The sequence below is a fragment of the Geotrypetes seraphini genome, chromosome 11 (assembly GCF_902459505.1).
Source record: "Geotrypetes seraphini chromosome 11, aGeoSer1.1, whole genome shotgun sequence".
Lineage (NCBI taxonomy): Eukaryota > Metazoa > Chordata > Amphibia > Gymnophiona > Dermophiidae > Geotrypetes > Geotrypetes seraphini.
The window spans coordinates 97,750,909-97,772,297 of NC_047094.1; the positions used below are offsets into that span (position 1 = coordinate 97,750,909).

At 42.7% G+C, this 21,389-nt stretch overlaps 1 protein-coding gene across 1 annotated transcript in view; it reads left to right on the forward strand.

Annotated features, from left to right (window-relative positions):
* Positions 1–21,389, forward strand: part of SYCP2 (synaptonemal complex protein 2) — a 406,987-nt gene that overhangs the window by 285,879 nt on the left and 99,719 nt on the right. Inside the window, exons 27-29 of the mRNA XM_033914513.1 lie at positions 10,918–11,092; positions 16,855–16,916; positions 19,496–19,687. Of these exons, the coding sequence (XP_033770404.1) occupies positions 10,918–11,092; positions 16,855–16,916; positions 19,496–19,687 (429 nt within the window). The remainder of the gene's footprint in view (positions 1–10,917; positions 11,093–16,854; positions 16,917–19,495; positions 19,688–21,389) is intronic.

Below are 21,389 nucleotides of genomic sequence, written 5' to 3' on the forward strand. Positions count from 1 at the left end.
ATATATTCTTTCGAAATTGGCAGCAAGGAAATGGCTCCAAAAAAAAAAACCGTTGCCAGCTATGTTCTACAGCAAACTTCGCTTTATCACCGGCAGGAGAATGTCATTTCAAAATAGCTTATCTCCACTGCATAACAGGCACTACGGTATTCTTCTAATATATCATTTACAATTTTTTTTTTCTTTGTTGTTAGACAGCTCACCAACAGTTTTAAACTCCGTCAAGCTCCCGTTTTTTACACTTCCCTTCTTTGGATATAGAAACGGCACTTTTACTTTTACTTTCGATCGTCTCTCAAACTTTCTCCGTCTTAGCCAAGGAGGTAGACCTTAATCATCACACCATCTAGATTATAGTAAATTACTTTTTTTTGTAGTAATCTCTGCAAAATACGCTTGTTTATACGGAGCTTCTCCTTCACCCGACCGTCATCATTCGCGTCCCACCCAGTGCATTGTTGCTGGTTACCCTCTCAGAGAAAATGATCCATCAACAGATTGGAGCTGAGAGCCATCTTAAAAGGCAAAGCAATTAGGGTTTTCATGGACAAGGCCACAGCAGTGGAATATGTTAGCAGATAGGGAAGCACCAAGAGTGCCCAGTTGAAGTTGGAGGCTCAAGTGTTGTTCTGTTGGGCTGAAGCTCACCTAGAAGCCATCTTGGCGGCACATATATCAGGAGTGAACAACATGCAATCCAACTTTCTCAGTCATCAGACCCTGAATCCGGGGGAGTGGTCTCTGTCCCAGAGTGCTTTCAACAAGATTGCGTAGCACTGGGGAAGGTAGACAATCTGATGGCATCAGCGGGAAGTGCTGGCATGGACACTCTAGTCCAGCTTTGGCCAACAAGAGACCTGTGGTACATGTTCCCCTCATGGCTGAGGGTAGGCCATGTTATTCTAAAGATAGCAATCCATCAAGGGATTGGGGCAGGATTGGCCGAGTCAGCCATGGTACGCAGATCTAGTGCGGCTACAACGGGACAGCTGTCTCCAGCTACCCCTGTTTCCAACACTTCTGTTATAGGGACAAATTGCCCTGGAGGATTCGGAACACTTTGGCCTTATGGTATTGCTCTTGAGCGAGCAGCCTTAACTCAGAAAGAATATTCAGAGCTGATCTACTACCCTTCTATGGTCCAAGAAACCAGCGATTGTCACGGCTTATCCTAAATGCTAGAAGACCTTTCAGCTCTGGTGTAATGATAAGAAGATAGAGCCTTGCATGGCACCCATATCAATACTTCTGTCGTTCCTTCAGGATGGTCTTGAATAGGGCCTGGCGGTTGGTTCACTTAAGGTGCAAGTTGCAAACCTCCTCTGCTATCAAACTGAGAAAGGTTCTTTAGCATCTTATCCTGACATAGCCAGATTCCTGGAGGGACCATTGCAGCTGCATCCTCCTGTACAACAACCATTTCCTATGTGGAATCTTAAGATTGTTCTATTGGCCCTCTGTAAGGCCCCTAATGAACCCTTACAGAATGCGTGACGCAGGGATCTTACAATCAAGACGATGTTCCTAGTAGCTAATCACCTTGATGAGAAGAGTTTCAGAGCTCCAGGCTCTATCATAGTAACATAGTAACATAGTAGATGACGGCAGATAAAGACCCGTATGGTCCATCCAGTCTGCCCAACCTGATTCAATTTAAATTTATTTATTTATTTATTTTTTTAAAATTTTTTCTTCTTAGCTATTTCTGGGCAAGAATCCAAAGCTTTACCCGGTACTGTGCTTGGGTTCCAACTGCTGAAATCTCTGTTAAGACTTACTCCAGCCCATCTACACCCTCCCAGCCATTGAAGCCCTCCCCTGCCCATCCTCCACCAAACGGCCATACACAGACACAGACCATGCAAGTCTGCCCAGTAACTGGCCTGCTTCAATATTTAATATTATTTTCTGATTCTAAATCTTCTGTGTTCATCCCACGCTTCTTTGAACTCAGTCACAGTTTTACTCTCCACCACCTCTCTCGGGAGCGCATTCCAGGCATCCACTACCCTCTCCGTAAAGTAGAATTTCCTAACATTGCCCCTGAATCTACCACCCCTCAACCTCAAATTATGTCCTCTGGTTTTACCATTTTCCTTTCTCTGGAAAAGATTTTGTTCTACGTTAATACCCTTCAAGTATTTGAATGTCTGAATCATATCTCCCCTGTCTCTCCTTTCCTCTAGGGTATACATATTCAGGGCTTCCAGTCTCTCCTCATACGTCTTCTGGCACAAGCCTCCTATCATTTTCGTCACCCTCCTCTGAACTGCCTCAAGTCTTCTTACGTCTTTCGCCAGATACGGTCTCCAAAACTGAACATAATACTCCAAGTGGGGCCTTACCAATGACCTGTACAGGGGCATCAACATCTTCTTCCTTCTACTGACTACGCCTCTCTTTATACAGCCCAGCATCCTTCTGGCAGCAGCCACTGCCTTGTCACACTGTTTTTCGCCTTTAGATCTTTGGACACTATAACCCCAAGGTCCCTCTCTCCTCCCAGCATATACGGTTCCTTCCTATTATTAATCCCCAAATGCATTACTCTGCATTTCTTTGCATTTAATTTTAGTTGCCAGGCATTAGACCATTCCCATGTAGGGAACCTTTTCTCAGACTCATGGAGGCAGGCCCGGCTCTATGCATGGTGCCTTCTTTTAGATCAAAATTGGTCTCAGCTTTTCATGTAAATCAGGAAGTCTAACTCCAGGCATTCCATGCCGCAGGCAACAGGAAAGAGGACATTAAAATAAATTAAAATAATTCACAAAGCAAAAAAATTTGACCACGTCACACCCTTACTTAAAGAATCTCATTGGCTTTCCGTAGCACCAGTGGCGTACCTAGGGTATGTGGCACCCGGGCCCATCATTTTTTGACACCCCCCCATGTAAAAAATTTTTTTTTTTTTTTTTTTTTTTGCAATAACCATGAAATGGAATAAATGGTCAGAATAGAAACAGGCAGTGAAAATTTTCTTTTATTGAACCTCATATATGTAACCATTATTCCAAACATAACATAACATAAATTATGTCTAAATTGTCATGACATTAGAAGTACATATGGAGTAGTTGCAGGTGATGCTTGGGATAGTTCTGATTGTGTTAGTTCGGTTTTATGTGTTTTTTGAATAGAAGGGTTTTTATTTCTTTTTGAAGGTTTTGCAGTCTGTGGTTGATATCAATTGGTTGTAGAGTTGGGGGTCGAGTGTTGCAGCTCGAATGGCTAGGAGGTTGTCGAACAGTTTTTTTCTTTTGACGTTTTTGGTTGGAGGGTGTGTGAATGGTGCACAAGTTCTCCTATGTCTGTTTGAAGTGGATTGAATTATTTAGCTGAAGAAATTAGTTACCCCCCCATTCCACACACATTAATTCTCTTCCATTTTTGTTCCCATTATAAAAAACACTGATAAGTTCCCAGAAAAAAAATACATTAAAATAAGAAGTGAAAACAAAGGCCCCTACAGATGAGAACATAACATAAGAATAGCCTAACTGGGTCAGACCAATGGTCCATCATGCCCAGTAGCCCATTCTCATGGTAGCCAATCCAGGACACTAATACCTGGTCAAAACCCAAAGAGTAGCAACATTCCATGCTACCGATCCAGGGCAAGCAGACACTTCCCCCATGTCTTAATAACAGATTATGGACTTTTCCTCCAGGAATTTGTCCAAATCTTTCTTAAAACCAGCTACACTATCTGCTTTTACCATAACTTCTGGCCACTTCATTTTTAAGTTTAGATCTTTCCTTTCAAACAGAGACCTTGCTAGATGTCAAATACAGCACAAGGTAACTTCACATGGACTTAGCTGTGCAGGAAATGTGAATCTCCTCATACACCCACCATATAGTGCAAAAATGTGCAAAGGTCTGTTTTTTTCTTTCAATCACTACATAGCCTAATGCCACACAAGCAGCGCTGTTACAAACATATTCTGTAGGTCAATGCTAAGGATAACAAAGTTTCCTTCCTTGGACCAGAAGGAGATAAACCACTGGAAGAGATCCCAAAACAACACCCAAAGACCCACTCAGTGTGTGAATCAGTTGAGTGGAGTGGACTAACTGGGGGGTGGAAATGGGCCCGGAGTTTGCTCAGCAGAATTTCCCAGACCACCTCTTCCTCTCAACACATTGACACGCTGCCACCATCACCACTAGGAACACCTCACTGGGTAGGCCAGCTATGCTATAAACTTTATAAAACACATTATTATATTTTCTTATAAAGCACATATTTTAACTGACCTCTCTGACATCCTCAGCCTTTCCATTCACAAAAATAGAAGGAAGAAAAGTTCCCATTTCCTGCTGTCTCATGTCCCCGGCCTATACAATATTTTTTTTCTGCAGACCCTTCAAAAGTCTGACCAAATCCTCGTTTCACTTGCATTATAAAGTACTGAGGATGCCATCTCTCCCCAATCCCAGGTCCTAAAGTCTAAGACAGTAGCGCAAACTAATGCTGCCAGATACAGGAAAAAAAATTTTGATTCAATTCAGCCCTATTGAATTGGTTTTTCAATTCGATTTTCCTACCCAGTTGGGTGATTTTTTTCAAAACTCCTGGTGGGTTTTATAGCTTTTTCACCCCCTTTGGCTTCTCCTAACCACACTGGCGCTGTGGTGTAAATAAAATAAAGAAACAAAAAGGACTTTTCCTCTTTCTGTTAAATCCTAGCTCACGTTTGCAGTCCAACACCAGCTCTGGCAGGATACACATTTCATATCTGACATGTTATAATCACAAAACAGAAAATAAAATTAATTTTTCTACCTTTTGTTGTCTGGTTATATTTCAAATCTTGTTGGTCCAAGGCTCTGGTTTTCTTCTGATAACTTGCTTGCCAGGGTCTCCTTCTTTCTGCATGCTAACCATCCATCTGCCAACTCTGTCCTCCCTTTCCATTTCCCTTCCCTTCCCAGGAAGTCTGGTATCTTTCCTTTTTTTCATCTCCCTCCACAGATCCACCTTTTCTTAAATACCCTTTCATCCGGCATCTCTCCCTCCTTCCCCACCATCCTAGAGTCCACCATCTCTCCCTTTCTTTTCCTAATTACCCTCCTATCCAGTATCTCTATCCCTCCTCCACACCATCCCTTGTGTCCAATTTCTCTCCCTTTCTGTTCCTTCCCTCCCTAAATCCCATGGTCCATCATCTCTCTCCCTCTCCTCTATTTTCAGACCCATTATTTCTTCCCCCCCCAAAGTTTGGCATATGCATGTCTCTTTGAACACCCCCTTCCCTCCGTGTACTTCTAAATCATGGGCCTCCCCCCAAAGGCCTGTCCCCCCTTAAAGGTCTGCCTGTCCCACCTTGAAGGCCTGCACCCCCCTTGAAGGCCTGTCCCTTCCCCTTGTAGGCCTGTCCCCCCCTTGAAGGCCTGCCTGCCTGTCCCCCCCTTGAAGGTCTGCACCCCCCCGAAGGCCTGTCCCCCACTTGAAGGCCTGTCCCACCCCCTTGTAGCTTCTCCCCCCCCCCTTGTAGGCCTGTCCCCCCTTGAAGGCCTGCCTGCCTGCCTTTCCCCCCTTGAAGGCCTGTCCCCCCTTGAAGGCCTGCACCACCCCCCTCGAAGGCCTGCACTCCCTTGAAGGTCTGCACCCCCCCCCCCGAAGGCCTGTCCCCCACTTGAAGGCTTGTACCACCCCCTTGTAGCTTCTCCCCCCCTTGTAGGCCTGTCCCCCCCTTGAAGGCCTGCCTGCCTGCCTTTCCCCCCCTTGAAGGCCTGCACCCCCTTGAAGGACTGCACCCCCCCCCGAAGGCCTGCACTCCCTTGAAGGTCTGCACCCCCCCGAAGGCCTGTCCCCCCCTTGAAGGCCTGTCCCCCCCTTGAAGGCCTGTCCCACCCCCTTGTAGGCCTGTCCCCCCCTTGTAGGCCTGTCCCCCCTTTAAGGCCTGCCTGCCTGCCTTTCCCCCCCTTGAAGGCCTGTCTCCCCCTTGAAGGCCTGCACCCCCCCTTGAAGGCCTGTCCCCCCCCCTTGTAGGCCTGTCCCCCCCCCCTTGTAGGCCTGTCCCCCCCTTGAAGGCCTGCCTGCCTTTCCCCCCTTGAAGGCCTGTTCCCCCCCTTGAAGGCCTGCACCCCCTTGAAGGTCTGCACCCCCCCAAAGGCCTACACCCCCCCCGAAGGCCTGCACCCCCCTGAAGGCCTGCCTGCCCCCCTTGAAGGCCTGCACCCCTTGAAGGTCTGCACCCCCCCCCCCCGAAGGCCTGTCCCCCCTTGAAGGCCTGCCTGCCTGCCTGTCACCCCCTCCCCCTTGAAAGCCTGCTTGCCTGCCTGCCCGCCCCACCCTGAAGGCCTGATGCCCCGACCCACCCCGAAGGACCGCTCACCCCCCTGGCCTCCCCGCACCACCTATGAAGCAGCCGCAGCAGGATCGCGAAGTCAGCGTCAGCGATCCCTGCGCTGCTTCCTGCGCCACGGTCCCGCCCCTCCTCTGACGTCAGAGGAGGGGCGGGATCGCGGCGCAGTAAGCAGCGCAGGGATGCTGACGCTGACTTCGCGATCCTGCTGCGGGCTGCTTCACAGGTGGTGCAGGAAGGTCAGTGGGGCGAGCGGTCCTTCGGGGGTGGCGGGGGACTGAACGGCAAGGCCGGGAACACCCCCTTAGGGCTGGCACCCGGGGCGGCCCGCCCCCCCGCCCCCCCCCTAGGTACGCCACTGCATAGCACACCGCATTTTATTTAAGATATGCCTACTCACGTTTAAAACTCTCATTTTTCAAACTCCCGCTTTTATCCATAGAGTCTTAATTCCATATACCACTTCTAGAACATTGAGATCACAGGATCAACATCTATTGACCATTATAAAATTTCGGCTTATGCGGATGATATTTTGCTTTATTTGAGAAACCCAGAGTCTACCTTATCTTCTTTATTGGAATTAATTGATAAGTTTGGCAAATTTTCAGGTTATAAAATTAATTGGAATAAATCTGAAATTATACCCTTGAATGTTTACTGTGTAAAAGGATTATTTGATATTTTTCCATTCATATGGAAAGAAGAAGGATTTAAATATCTAGGCATTCAAGTTAAAAAAACAATTGAAGATACTGTAAAAGAAAATGAAAAATATGTATTAAAAAAAGTTACGGAGTTATGTGAGCAATGGAACCCATTACATATTTCTTGGTGGGGAAGAGTTCAAACCATTAAAATGATGATGTTGCCTGTAGTTTGCTACCAAATGAGTATGATACCTATTTATTTTCAGGGGTCCTTTTATAAAAAGCTTAATAGAATTTTAACAAAATTTCTTTGGCTTGGTAAAACACCTAGAATAGCTTTAGTAACCTTACAAAAATCAATTAAGGAGGGTGGGGTAAATTTTCCAAATTTCTATAGGTACCATCAAGCCTATATTCTACGTCAGGGTATGTATTGGATCCTCCCAGAACTTATAGATAATGCACCAGATTGGTTATATTTGGAATGGCGCCTTATGTTTCCCCTAAATTTAGTTCATATACCAAGTATTAATATACCTAAAAGATACAAAGAAAATAAAATAATAATGGATACTTGGAAAACATTGAGATTTATTGATAAATTAACACCCATCCCAATATACAAATCAACTAATCAATCCATATGGATAAACTCCAAGATCAAAATTGGCGGAACTCAAATCCTTTGGAAGAACTGGATTATTGCAGGCATTAGATCTCTAGACGATGTTATTTCAGAAGGTAAACTGCTGGATTTTTCACAATTGCAACATAGATTTGGTCTTAATAAAACACAAAGTTTTAAATGGTTGCAATTGAAGCAGGCCATTCAGGTTGGGTTCCCTGAATGGAAATCATTAAACAATCAATATAGTTTAAAGTTCTTATGCTTTAAAGCAGACTTCCTAGGACATCAAGCCGCATTGTGGTATAAATTAATATCTGGATATTTAATTAAAAAACCAAAAAATGGTCTAAGAGACATTTGGAGCATTGAGATTGGACATCAAATTAATGCATCTCAATGGCCACTAATTTGGTCTTGGAGAATGGGATGTACAGTGTCAGCGTCTATGAGACAAACATGGTTCTTTTTATTACATAGAGCTTTTTGGACCCCTACTCGTTTGCAAAAACTAGACAGTTCTAAGTCTAATAGATGCTGGCATTGTAATCTAGAACCAGGGACATTAGATCATTTATTATATCATTGTCCTTATATTAAAATTTTTTGGAATTCAATTTGGCCACAAATTAATAAATTAATGGAAAATCATATTGCAATATCATATGATACAATTTTATTTGGAACAATGATGAGAAAAAAAAGTCAAATTTCACCAGAAAATAATAAGCTTTTATTAATTATGACAGGGGTTGCCATTCAACATATAACTAATAATTGGAAAAATTACAACAACCTAAATTACACATTTTGGTGGAATACAATATGCCATATTTTTAAAATGGAAAGAATAATAGCAATACAAAAGGGGACATATAATAAATTTATAAAAATATGGGGGCCATTGACAAAATACTGTAATGAATAAATAATAGAATACTTTTTCTTCTTTTCTTCTTTTAGAGATTTTTTTTTTTTTTTTTTTTTATGACACACATATAGGGGGGGTAAGGAAAACAATCTATATATAATATATTATAATATATGATACAAAATGTAAAATATGATTAAAAAATAATAGAAGGGTGGGGGGAGGGAAAATGAATAAAATTTATCCAGAATATATTGTATTAGATATAAATATGTTATTGAATAATTATCAATTGTATTCTAATATGTTGTATACTTTTATAAAATTTGAAAATTAAAAATATTATATTAAAGCAATAAAAGGGTGGGGGGAGGGTGAAGGGGAAAATCAAATTCAGACATACATTGTGTTAGATATAAAAGTGATACCATGCATTTATCAAATGTATTTTATTATTATGTACACTTTTTGTAAAATTTGAAAATAAAAATATAATGGAAAAAAAAAAAAAAAAAAATCATTAATACTAGACGGCTCACTATTTTTTCAGTGACAGCTCCTCAGTCCTGGAATGATCTCCCAATACATATAAGAGAAGAAAAGAACCTTGAAAAATTTAAGATTAAGTTCAAAAGTTTCCTTTTTTAACGATGCTTTTAGTGAATAATGATCTTTTATTATTTTTTATCCACTTTTTTACTGTCTTTCTCCCCCCCCCCCATGTTTTTACCTTTGTATTTTGAATTTAATATGGAATGTAACCATTAATGAACTTTCCCGTTGTTTCAATATAGTACGTAACAACTTAATTTTTATTTTAAATTGTTTGTTTTTGTAACATTGTTTATTTACACAATATTTTACCTACGTTTATAATTATTTGTATTATTTTGTACATCGCCTTGAATGTAGAGAAGGCGATTAATCAAATCATTTAATAAACTTGGAAACTTGGACAAAGTATTGGCATTGCTGGATGTCAGGAGAATTCTCCGTTATCTTGAGATGATGAATGAATTTCGTCTCACAGACCACTGTTTTTGTATTAACCAGCCTTACCAAACAGGGAAAGTAGCCTCAAAGATGACAACTTTTTTTGTTAGTTATATTAACTTGTATTATTTGTTTTTTACCCTATTTTTTTTTTTTAATTCTTTATTCATTTTTTATCTTACAACAAGTGCACAATACTACATCATATTAACTGTTACAAATCACTTGATATTCATACAATTCTTTACCCTATTTTAAAATGTATAATAACTACCTTGAAATAAATAGATAAGGTCAGTCTGTTTAATAAACTTGAACTTGAAACTTGAACTTCCATATGGTTTCTCAATGCTGTTACCTCTTTGTACATTGGCTGTGGTATACAGCCGCCAATTTCTTTGAAAGTTCATTCCATCAGAGACTCAGCTTCATCATTGAAATTTGTAGGGTAGCTACATGGTTAATTCTCCATACTTTTGAAAACTTTTACAGAGTGGATGTGGTGGCCTTCAGTGTTTTCAGCAGGCTCATCTGCCGTGCCCTAGCCTCAGGGGACTGCTTTGGTATGTCCCATTAATCAGGACTCCTATTCCTCCTGCACTGGAAGAGAAGATTAGGTTCTTACCTCAATAATCTTCTCTTCTTTAAGGAGGGATAGGAGTCCTGATGCCCGCCCTGTCAGATGTCACATTTGTCTGCTGCCTATCTCAGACAGGAATGAGTGTCTCCAAATGCTTGCCTTAGAGCAGCCAAGTGAGTATCAAAATGATTGTTTTCACTGTCAAACAAGTAAAATACGTGATGCAATAGTCCATGGGAAAGCCTATAACAACTGTATTAATGTTAGTGCTGGTTGCACGCAGGTAGGTGGCAGATTTGGGTCCACATTTGTTTGTACTGAGTTTCATGCTGTTTAATTAATTGTCTTTGTTACAGAGCGGAAAAGACTTGATTTGGTTGGGGAGTTCCCCGTGCCCTCCTTGTTATTTCTTCTCTTTTAGGGGTGATCAACTGCTTTGATACAAACTGAGGAGATGGGGCACTTCTCAATGACACAAGAAGGCAGATTTGAAAAATGTAGATGATGCCTTCTGTAATCCTCATGGGTAAATGGAGAGAACACATTAGTCAAGACTCCTATCCCTCCTTACGGAAAAGGAGATTATTGAGGTAAGAACCTAATCTCTTAACTAGCCAGAAACAGTTCCTGTTCAGGGCTAACTGCTAATTTTTAGTGGCACTTAACCACTTAAAAAACAGTCCTATCCTTATGCAGTGTTCCATAGCTGGTTAAATGCTGAACATTTCACTTAACCATCTATGTGTTAGCTGGCTCTTCAAACCTGGAAATTCAATGCTGATGTCAGCAGTCAGCAAAACACTATTTACAACCAACTGAATATCAGGGGCCCACATTATTAAAAAATATATGAACAGGTTGTGTTATGTTCTTTTATTTTACAGCCAAGTTCACGCAGTAGTAGGAAACATCTCTTTAGTGATACCGACACAGAAAACAAGTGTGATGACAGCAAGACTGATATCAGTTGGCTGCAAGGCCCAAACAAAAAGGAAAAACCAAAATTGCTAGGTTACAGTAGACAAAAAGTAGTGAAGAAACCTGAAACTGTAAAAGATGGTGAGAAATAATCTTAAGGATATTTGTATGCATTGTAATTTCCCAGTACTGTCTAGGTCAGTGTTCTTCAACCGCTGGTCCGTGGACTGGTGCTGGTCCGCACAAATTACCTGCTGGTCCACAGGGCCAGCATGTGTATCGGGCCCAATCTTCAACCGCCGGCCCGTGGTGTGATTGATATGGCAGTCATCTTCAGTCGGCTCCCTCTTCTTCACTGCCGCAGTACACAAAGCCATGGGCAGCGGCTCCTACAGGCGTCCTGCACCTGAACCGGAAGCCTTCTCTCTGACGTCATAACGTCAGAGGGAAAGCTTCCAGATGAGGCGCGGACGCACGAGGAACAGCTGCCCGCGAGCATGCCTACAATTTCGCCAGCAACATCATCCACACACTTGGGGACTATATGAGTGAGCTCCTAAAATGCACTCAGTCCCATGTGGGAACACTGACCGGGGGTATTACACAAAATTAAGAATGTCAGTAAAGCAACTGGGGCGCATGTGAAGACCGTAGCACTGGAGGTACAAAACTTTGCAGCTGGCTACATCAGGGGCCTGGAGGAGCACAGGGACAGACTCCTGAAGCACTTGGAAGAGCTGAAATTCCAGAAAGAGACTGCACTACACTTGCAAAAGTTGCAGCTGGAGCACTGTGGCAGTGAGGAAGAATGAGCCGGCCTGAAGATAACACCAGGGGCTAATTAGCAAAAGCCATGGTGTGCCTCCTCCCTCCTTAGCCATTAGGGAAGGCAGATCCGGGGGCCTGAGCTGAGCATGCAGGTAAAGCGGTGGAATAAGCTAAAAGGTGAACTTGTCAATGCACGGATCTCAGATTTTTAAGGATGTGTGGTTTTAGATCCGCGAGGTCTGTGAGGTCCGCGTTTTACACCTTCCCTCTTGGGGCCCGTATTTGCATAGGGGTTATCTGTGTTCTGGTAGGAATGAATGTTGAGAAGCATAGTGTGCTTTGTGTAGTTTAATTTTGTGGTTAACCATTATGTGTTGTTAATAAGATTATATTGTGTACATATATGAAAAATGAATGGAAAATATATGATTATTTTATTATTCTGTTTTAATGTGTATAACAGAAATGTAAATGTCTGCAGGACACAAATGATAAAGACAGCATGGAGAAATATTAATTGAACATAGATATGAGATTTATACAATAAAAAATTAAATATAGATATGACAAGCATGATATTAGCACAAAACAAATGACATACCTTAATAGGCAGGATATCCAACACTCACTGGAGAGCTCAGCAACAAAGTAATCTCCAAGGATAATATGATACAAAGTAACAAAAAAGAAACAATCCCTTTTCATCTTCAGTAGTGCTCAAAAAAATAGTTTTATGAGAGACCAGACTTAGAGCAGCAGCCCCAGCAGTAAACTTCTCTACTTTTTTCAATCACAGCACTGTTTGAATGACTTTTATCATAGCAAAACTTTTATCATAGCAAAACATCAGCTATTGAAAAATTGCTTATCAAAGATTGAAAAAGAACTTATCTTTGGGGGAGCTGAGCAACCCTTGTGCGGGTTTTGACATGTTTCATAGCAAGCTGCTTCAGAAAATCCAATGTTGATTTTTACAGATGCTGGTCTGTGAAAACATAAATTAAAATTATTGTAGTGTACCATAATTATTGTAGTGTACCACAAGAAAAACCAAGGTTACCACAGTGTTTTGGAAATGAGCCCCATAGATTTATAGACACATGAACAAGATGGATAGAACAAAATTGGTGGGATAAACGAATAGGTGGCTAAATTGAAAGCACTTGAATAAAGTATGTGAACTGTTATTAATTACAAGGCAAGCGACAAGCTAGTCCAGATGCACAGTGAGTAGATAGCAGCCACATGCATTAAAGACAACTTTAGTAAAAGTAGTTTTGAGTCAGGCATCGTACTTCAGGAAGTGAGTATGAGTGTGGTGGGGAATCTATTCCTGAGAAATCTCACTAATGGATATCATTTCATGTGATTTCTTTTGTCAAGGAACATTGCTATCTACCATCAAAAGGACCTTAGAAACCTCAAAGGCATGTAGATGGTTAACTTATTTCTGGTGCAAAGGACATATGAGTTCTGACAATAGGTAATGCATATTCAATCAGTTTACAAATAAAGGAATCTTGCAAGTTGATTGCAGAAGGATGACATTTACATTCTTCAGCTCTGCCCCCTTCTACAGTGCTATAGAACCACCTTCAGTTTTTTCTGTAAATGAGTTGAGAAGGTGTGATTCTGCACACGAGTTGAGAAGGTGGGATTCTGATCTGTGTAGAAAAGATCCATAGGACTTCTAGATGATGCCAGCACCTACGGCGTGCCACTATCTCCAGACACTAGGTTCCATGATATCGACAATAAAAGTGGTCCCTTGGGCAAGGGCTCATATGTGACCTCTCAGCATATTCTGTTGTCCCACTAGTCCCCACAGATGGATTCACTCCAGAGGCCACTGAAATGGATGGTAGAAGCTCGGCGGAGCTTACATTGGTGGCTGAGACTGAAGTTTCTGGCTGGAGGCGTGCCACTCTGCATCTCCTCTTGTGTGGTTTTGACGACTAATGCCAGTCTCTACAGCTGGGAAGGACATTGTTGCAGACATATAGTCCAAGGCGGATAGACTCTCTCATAGAAGAAGTGGTCCTTAAACTGTCCGGAGCTATAAGCCATTCAGCTCACCTTGCAAATACTGGAGAAGCACCTGGAAGGCAAATCGGTCAGGGTGTTCTCAGACAATGCCACAATGTCAATCAACTGGGAGGTACCAGAAGTGCTCCACTGAGCCTGAAGGCCAAGCTATTGTTCAGTTGGGAAGAGATCTGCAAGCAATATCAGCAGCATATGTTGCGGAGGTAGACAATGTGCAAGCCAACTATTTCAGCAGGAGGACCTTAGACCCGGGGGAGTGGTCACTATCCCAGAGGGCATTCGACTGCATAGTGTGACACTAGGGGCCCCCAATGATTGACCTCAGGGCATTTGCAGACCACAAGAAAGTGCCTTATTTTTTCAACAAAAGAGCCGAACCAGGAAGCAAAGGTTATACAGAAACATGATGGCAGATAAAGGCCAAATGGCCCATCCAATCACAAAATCCACAGCAACCACTATCTCCATCTCTCCCTAAGAGATCCCATGGGCCTGTCCCAAGCTTCTTGAACTCAGACACAGTCTTTGTCTCTACCACCTCTACTGGGAGACTATTCCACACATTTATCACTCTTTCTGTAAAAAAAATATTTCTTTAGATTACTTCTGAACCTAAACTTCATCCTATACCTTCTCATTCCAGAGTTTCCTTTCAAAAGAGATTTGCCTCATGTGCATTTATGTTTAAATGATTTTTATTAGAGCCAACAATAAATCACAGGTACAGATGTTCAGCCAGATAAACATTGCTCCAGATAACAGGTTTTGAAAAACTTGTGAATATAGGGTAAGCGTTGAATCAGGCATATAAATTTGGTCTTGTCTCGATGCAAAAAATAGAGAGGATGAACTTGAAAAACATAAAGCCAAGTGAGAATAGTAATCATGTTGAGTAACGCCACCCTGCCCAAAAGAGAAGCATAATGTGCTTTGTAAAGTTTAATTTTGTGGTTAACCATTATGTGTTGTTAATAAGATTATATTGTGTGTATATATGAAAAATGAATGGAAAAAATAGTGTTACAATTAGTACTGTTATGGGGGTGGGGTCTGGGGCGGAGATTGGGTGGACATGGGTGGAGTCTGGCCTATGGCTTAGCCCAGTGTTCTTCAACTGCCAGTCCGCAGACCGGTGCCGGTCCACAAAATAATTATTTTTATTTCTGCCGGACCATAGGTGTAAAAAGGTTGAAGAACACTGGTCTAGGTAATGACTGTCTGAACACTTTTGTAAATCCCACATTAGAATACTACCACAAAAAACAATTAAAATATTTAATTTAATGCACAGTAATGGTTCTAAGGTAAGAATGAAAATCAAAGAGGAAGGAGGGCACCCATATCGCTTTCCACATCTAATGGGAAAAGTATCCGAAAGCATCTCATTAACTGCAAAATGGTCATGGAGTACCCGAACTATATCATCTGTGCGAGACGCAACCATGCCTCCCGCGGAACGCAGGGCCAAAATAGGTTTCTTTACCAGCATAACTATCCACCATTCTAGCCAGCAACCATAATGCTAGAACTGATATTTGTGATAGGTAGACCATCGCTATGTGCTGGAATGCAAAAGAGAGTTAAGCACTGCTTGGGCAGCCAAGTATTGTTCCCTGGTAGTTGCCGAAGGACGGGAAACATGAGCCCTCTTGGCTACCTTCAAAGCTCGCTCCAAAGTAATAATAACTTTATTCAGTCTCCGCACACGGGTACATGTTAGAAGACTCCAGAGAACAAGCTTAGCCATCTTCCAGAACAAAAGCGGGTCATCTTGATGCTGTTCATTGTGAGAAACATAATCCTCCCAGTGTGCTAACAAAAATTTTTGGAATTCAGAATCATGACTCAGGTAAGCTGGGAATCGCCAGTGACTAGAACGAGTAAAACTAGCATCTAATTGAATATCTACCCAAACAGGGGCATGGTCCGAGATTGGAACCGAACACAAACGTGCTGCCATTACCTGCAAAAACAAAGAAGAGGACACAAGGACGTAGTCGAGCCGAGACTAAGAGCCATGGACACGGGACAAATGCGTATAGTCCCGCACCTCTAGGTGGAGCAGCCTCCAGGTCGAGAGTAGAGCAAAAGTTAGAAATCAAGAGACCCCGGGGCCCTAAGGGAGTCGATGGGCTGGAAGACTTCTCCCCCTTCTTGTTTTTCTGTTTTAGTGCTGTTCAATTGATTTGTTACAGACTGAAGGAGGCTGTACAGCACTGTAGAAGGAGGAGGAGCTAAAGAATGTAAATTTCATCCTTCTGCAATCAACTCGCAAGTAAAGGAATATTACCTATTGTCAGGACTCGTATGTCCTTTTTCCATAAAGAAGGTTATCGAGGTAAGTACCTAATCTTCCCTTAGGTACTGTCGATTTTGCACCCTTTCCAAAAGTTAAAAAAACAGGAGTCACTCAATGACATTTCACGGGAATACTTTTAAAACAAATTGGAGGAAATATTGTTTTACTCAAAGAATAGTTGAGCTCTGGAAATCTTTGCCAGAGGATGTTGGTATAGCAGTTTGCATAGCTGGGTTTAAGAAAGATTTGGACAAGTTCCTGGAGGAAAAGTTCATAATCTACTATTGAAAAAGACATGAGGGAAGCCACTGCTTGCCCTGGATCAGTAGCATGAAATGTTGCTACTATTTGGGTTTCTGCCAGTTACTATGAGGATTGGCCATTGTTGAAAACAGGAAACTGGGCTAGATGGACCAATGGTCTGACCCAATATGTCTGTTCTTCTGAGCGCCTTCAAGTCAAGCATAGTTTTAAATCTTGCCCAGTGGTCTGTGTAAAAGTACATGTTATGTTTCAGTGCACTAACTTTTAGCATAAATATCTGTGATGCAGTTTTGTAAGATCCATTTTCTGTATGTAGAACATATTTACAAGTCAAAAATTATTTATGAAATTTCAGCATTGAAGGCAATTTCAAAAAGCTGTATGAAATTGACTCTCTCTTGTTGGAGGTAAAAGTACATACTGATGGATCTTTGAGTTTGTGTGGCTCCCAGACTCGGCCACCCCAGCTCTGAATATAACTGTAGAAAATAGATCTCCTATCTGAAAATATTTGTTCTAATTACAGCTAAATTTCCTGAGTCATGTGAGCCAAAATGTAAACCTGAGGAGAGAAGAAAAATAAACAAGGTACTACTAAATTTAAATATGATTATTATTGAGAATGTGTATTTTCTGTCTTTGATTAATTATGTCTATGCACTATTCACAAGGACAGCATGGAATAGACTACTGAGCTGTGCAGTGAAATCTGCCATAGATATCCTGTTTCTCCATTATAAGGTACAAGTACAATAGTACCACAGTCAGAAAGCTTGTTAGATTAGCCAGGTTTTTCATAGCAAATTTCAACTGCATCAATAATGATTCAATCTGAATTTCAAGTCGCAAGTTATTTTAAAGGGAGAGGCCAACAAAGAAAAAATCCCAACACCTATTTTTCAAGGACAAGCAAGCATAATATTCTCACATGTAGGTGACATCATCCATGGAACTTGGTATGGACACTACCAAGTGCAATGTCACTTTAAATCTTTAGGCAGTGCCCATACTGCATGAGTGCATGCTGGTGCCTTTCCACCTGACCAGCTCACGAGACCATCAATTCTTCATTTTCCTTGGAACTGAGAAGCTGTGTCTTCCTCATAATTAATTTTAACATGTTCCAGTATTTTACCTGACTTTGGTTCATTTTTTCAACTTTTCATTTTTTGACCTTCAGGCCACTCTGAATCCTTTTTCCCTCCCAGGAGCATTGACTATTTTCAGCATCCTAGTTACTCAAGCTCCCTGGGTCATTGAGCCCTTCGACTTATCATCAGACATTTTCCCCTCAATGTCAAAGAGAGTACTGAGTGACTTTAAGAAATCTTCTCAATGTAATCGCACCATTTCAGGTTCTGACCCACATAATTTGTGTATCCAGTGTCTAGATCCTGGACATTTGCTATGACCTCTATCTCCATATGCAAAAGAGGACACTGAAACACCGAAAACTTCAGTTTGAGAAACGTTTGAGTACCACGTCAGCATCGACTTTGAGTATGAGGGAAGGAGACTCGGAATCTGACACCCAGCTGTTATGATTCATGCATCGACATCGGCATCGAATTCATCAACACCACATCCAGAGCGTCAGACAGGACTCTACATCATCTTCATCTATGCCTTGAGCATCAAGGGACATGACACGTAAGAAAGCTAAGAAGCACAAACATTTTTCCCCTTTTAGTCATGGCACTGCGTCCTCCTGAGCATCAACTTCCTCGATGTATAGTAACTGTTGGCACACTGCTCCCCTTCTATCCAGCTTATGCCTTCTTGTAGGTGTGCCTCGATGGGTCTCCCACACCCAGACATCTGGTACAGTAGACTGCTTCCATGTCGATGTCTCTTCTGGTACTGTCTCTCTAGCAGGAGATCTGGACTATACTCACACAGCTTTCAGGACTACTGCAGACATTAAAGGATACACCGAAGCATCAATTGAGGATGAGGTCATGCACCCCTGCTCAACATCGAACATCAGGGTCAGCAAGGAGCCACTCGAAGCATGCATTGTCATTGACAGAGGAGTTGTCCCCTGGGTCAGGCAGTATAGATGATTACAGTAGTCGAGTTTAGTTGTAAAAAAGAGAAGAGTGTGCTTGGAAAGAATCGTGGTTGAAGAGCCTGATAGAATGAAGTTGTCTTAAAATGAAGAATCCCAATATTAATACAGATGAGATTTGAGTAACAAGAGAGCTGTGAGTCAAGCGTGACCCCTGGATATCGAAAAGAATCTAAGAAGGTGATTGAAGTACCCATAGGATTAAGACTTTAGGTTGGTTTAGTCAGTGGGATGACCAGTAATCCATGAAATAATCATCTTATTAGCATTAAAGACAAGGTGATGAGTAGTGAGCTAGTGGGCAACTGAATCAAGACAAGTATGTAGAGGGGTAATGAATGGAGCATCTTATAAGTATTTCATAATGAAATGTGTTGTGTGACTGTGGCTAAAGAGCTGAGGAGAAGATGAAAGAGAAGAGGAGAAAGGATAGTAGAACCTTGAGATAAACCACAGGTACTTGTCCAAGGTAGAGAAGAGGAGGAAGGAGTTTACTATTTTGTATGAATAGATAAAAATGAGGAAAAACTATTACAAGACTGTTCTGGTTAGGCCCAAGATGGATAGGTGAGTCAAAAGCAAGGAATGATTGATGAGGTCAAATGCACAGCCAATAGATCAAGAAATTGCAAGTACAGAAAGGCCTTTGTCTAAATGTGAATGACTATCATTCAAGCCAGCAGTGAGGATTGTTTCAGTACTGTAGTGAGATTTGGAACCAAATTGTCTAGGATAGAGAGCCAGTGTAACAGAATTATGACTAAAACCAGTATGAGAAAAAAGATATGTTAAAAAAAACATAAAATTGTCATGAAATCCTACAGATTTCCTTATTAAATAACACATTTTTAAATAAAGATACTTTTATTGATTTATTTTTTTTTTTTTTTTTGCTTCTGTAGCTGGAAGCAAATACACAAAATTCAACTTAATTATTGTAGTTTTATAAATAATAGAAGACAGTTTCTTTTCTATTTTACCTGATCCATATTATGAAGGGTTGTTGTTAATTCTGTTCATCTGAAACTTCCACCTTATGTTTGGTCTGTACTGCTATATACAATTATGACTTAGAATGGAAATGTTTATAAATCTTCAGTGTTCAAAGGTAACTGCCCAGAATAGTCCAAAGGCCACTTCTAAAGTAATTCTGGAACAGAGCAGAGCTAAGTATCCTCGAAGAGCAGCAGCAAAATCCACAAGTTACAAAGATATCTCAAATTCAGAGGCAGAGAGTGAAGATCAGCCTGCAAAGTCTTTACCATTTAGGAAAGAAACATTTATAGAACAGGTATGTGGTTGTCTTTTCTAATTTAGTTAATTTTTCTCTGTACAAATAGGCATACTATTAGTCACAGGCATCATATGACATGCACAAATACTCATCAAGCTATTTCAAACTTCTTTGTAGCAGTATGAGATAAAATTTCAGGGCTAAATCTCACCAGATAATCAGCCATTTAGTCAACTTGGGCATCTTTTAAAATAGAGGCCTTGGGAGGGTAGTTACTAATGCACATTAAAGGAATAATGCACTATTTTGATTCTTAATATGCATTAAATGACAAAGTTGTGCATTACTTTATACCGTAATGCAAAAGGTACCATTGACTATATAACGAAGCACAGGGCATGTAAAATACCTCTTATCCCAGGACAAGCAGGCATGATATTCTCACATGTGGGTGACGTCATCTACTGAGCCCCAGCGCGGACAGCTTTTCAAGCAAACTTGATTGAAGTTTCAAGTTTGCTACACTGCACCACGCATGTGCATGCCTTCTTGCCCACTAGAGGGCGCATCCCCACCTCGTGGTCTTCAGTTCAGTTTTTTCCGCGGAGCCAGAAGCCCTGTGGAAATTGTGCTCTTTGAATTAGCCTTCTGACACCGCGGCTGTGTGTTATTTCATGGTTGCTGTGCTTAATTTACTTTTCTTTCAGTTTTCGTCGAAAAAAAAAAAAAAAAATCTTTTTTGTTCGGCTCCGGGGGCTCCCGGTAGCCTCGGCCGCGGGACCTCGCTTGTTCCCAGCCGGTTTTTGGGCCCATGTCCCGTCCTGTGACGGGCTTTAAAAAGTGCACCCGGTGCGATCGGCTCCTGTCGATTACCGATCCTCACCGGTGGTGCTTGCGTTGCCTGGGGCCTGAACACCCTTCCGACAAATGTTCCCGGTGCTCCACTTTTCAACGGAGAGCTCTCCGCCGCCGTTAGGCTCGTATGGCGGAGCTCTTCGCTGTTGACCCCGCGGCGGGGAAGGCCTCGACGTCGGCCTCGGCCTCGACTCCTTCGTCCTCGCCCTGGGAACCCCCGGCGTCGAAGCCGGTGTCTTCGACCCCGAAGTCGGCGAAGGGTAAGTCCTCACTTCCTGCTTCTGTTTCAGCCTCGAAGAAGCCATCCTCGAGCTCCTCGGCGGGGGCGGGTGGGTCGTCCTCGGCCCCGCCCCGAGCGCCGAAGTCGGGTGCCCCGCGGGAATACTCGGTACCGAGGTCGCCGTCGAGGGAGCACCCGACGGCCCCGGACCTGCCGACTATGATGGGGGTGCCCGTCTTTCAGGATTTGCTCCGGGCTCTCATTGCCTCGGAGCTGTCCGGGGCCCTCACGCACCTTCAGCAGGCTTCGGCCTCGGCTGCCCCGGCGTCCGTGACCTCGGTCCCGGTGCCCTCGACTTCGGGCCCGGGGGGGGTTTCGGCCTCGGCCCCGACCATGCCCTCGACCTCGGTTGAGCGGAGTGTGCGGCCTCGAGACAAGGTGCGGCGGGTTCGGAGGATCTCTTCCTCCTCGTCCTCGTCGAGGTCCTCCCGGGGTTCCTCGCCCTCGGGTCGGCCTCGGGCGAAGCGTCGGTCAAGGAAGCCCAAACGCCACCGGGCGTCTCCTCGACGACACGGTCGCTCCTCGCCGACCGGGGCCGAGACCCTGCGGGTCTCCGAACTGCGCCTCGATAACCCGAGGCTTTTTCGTTCATCTGAGGTTGAGTGCTCGAGGGACTCTTCGCCA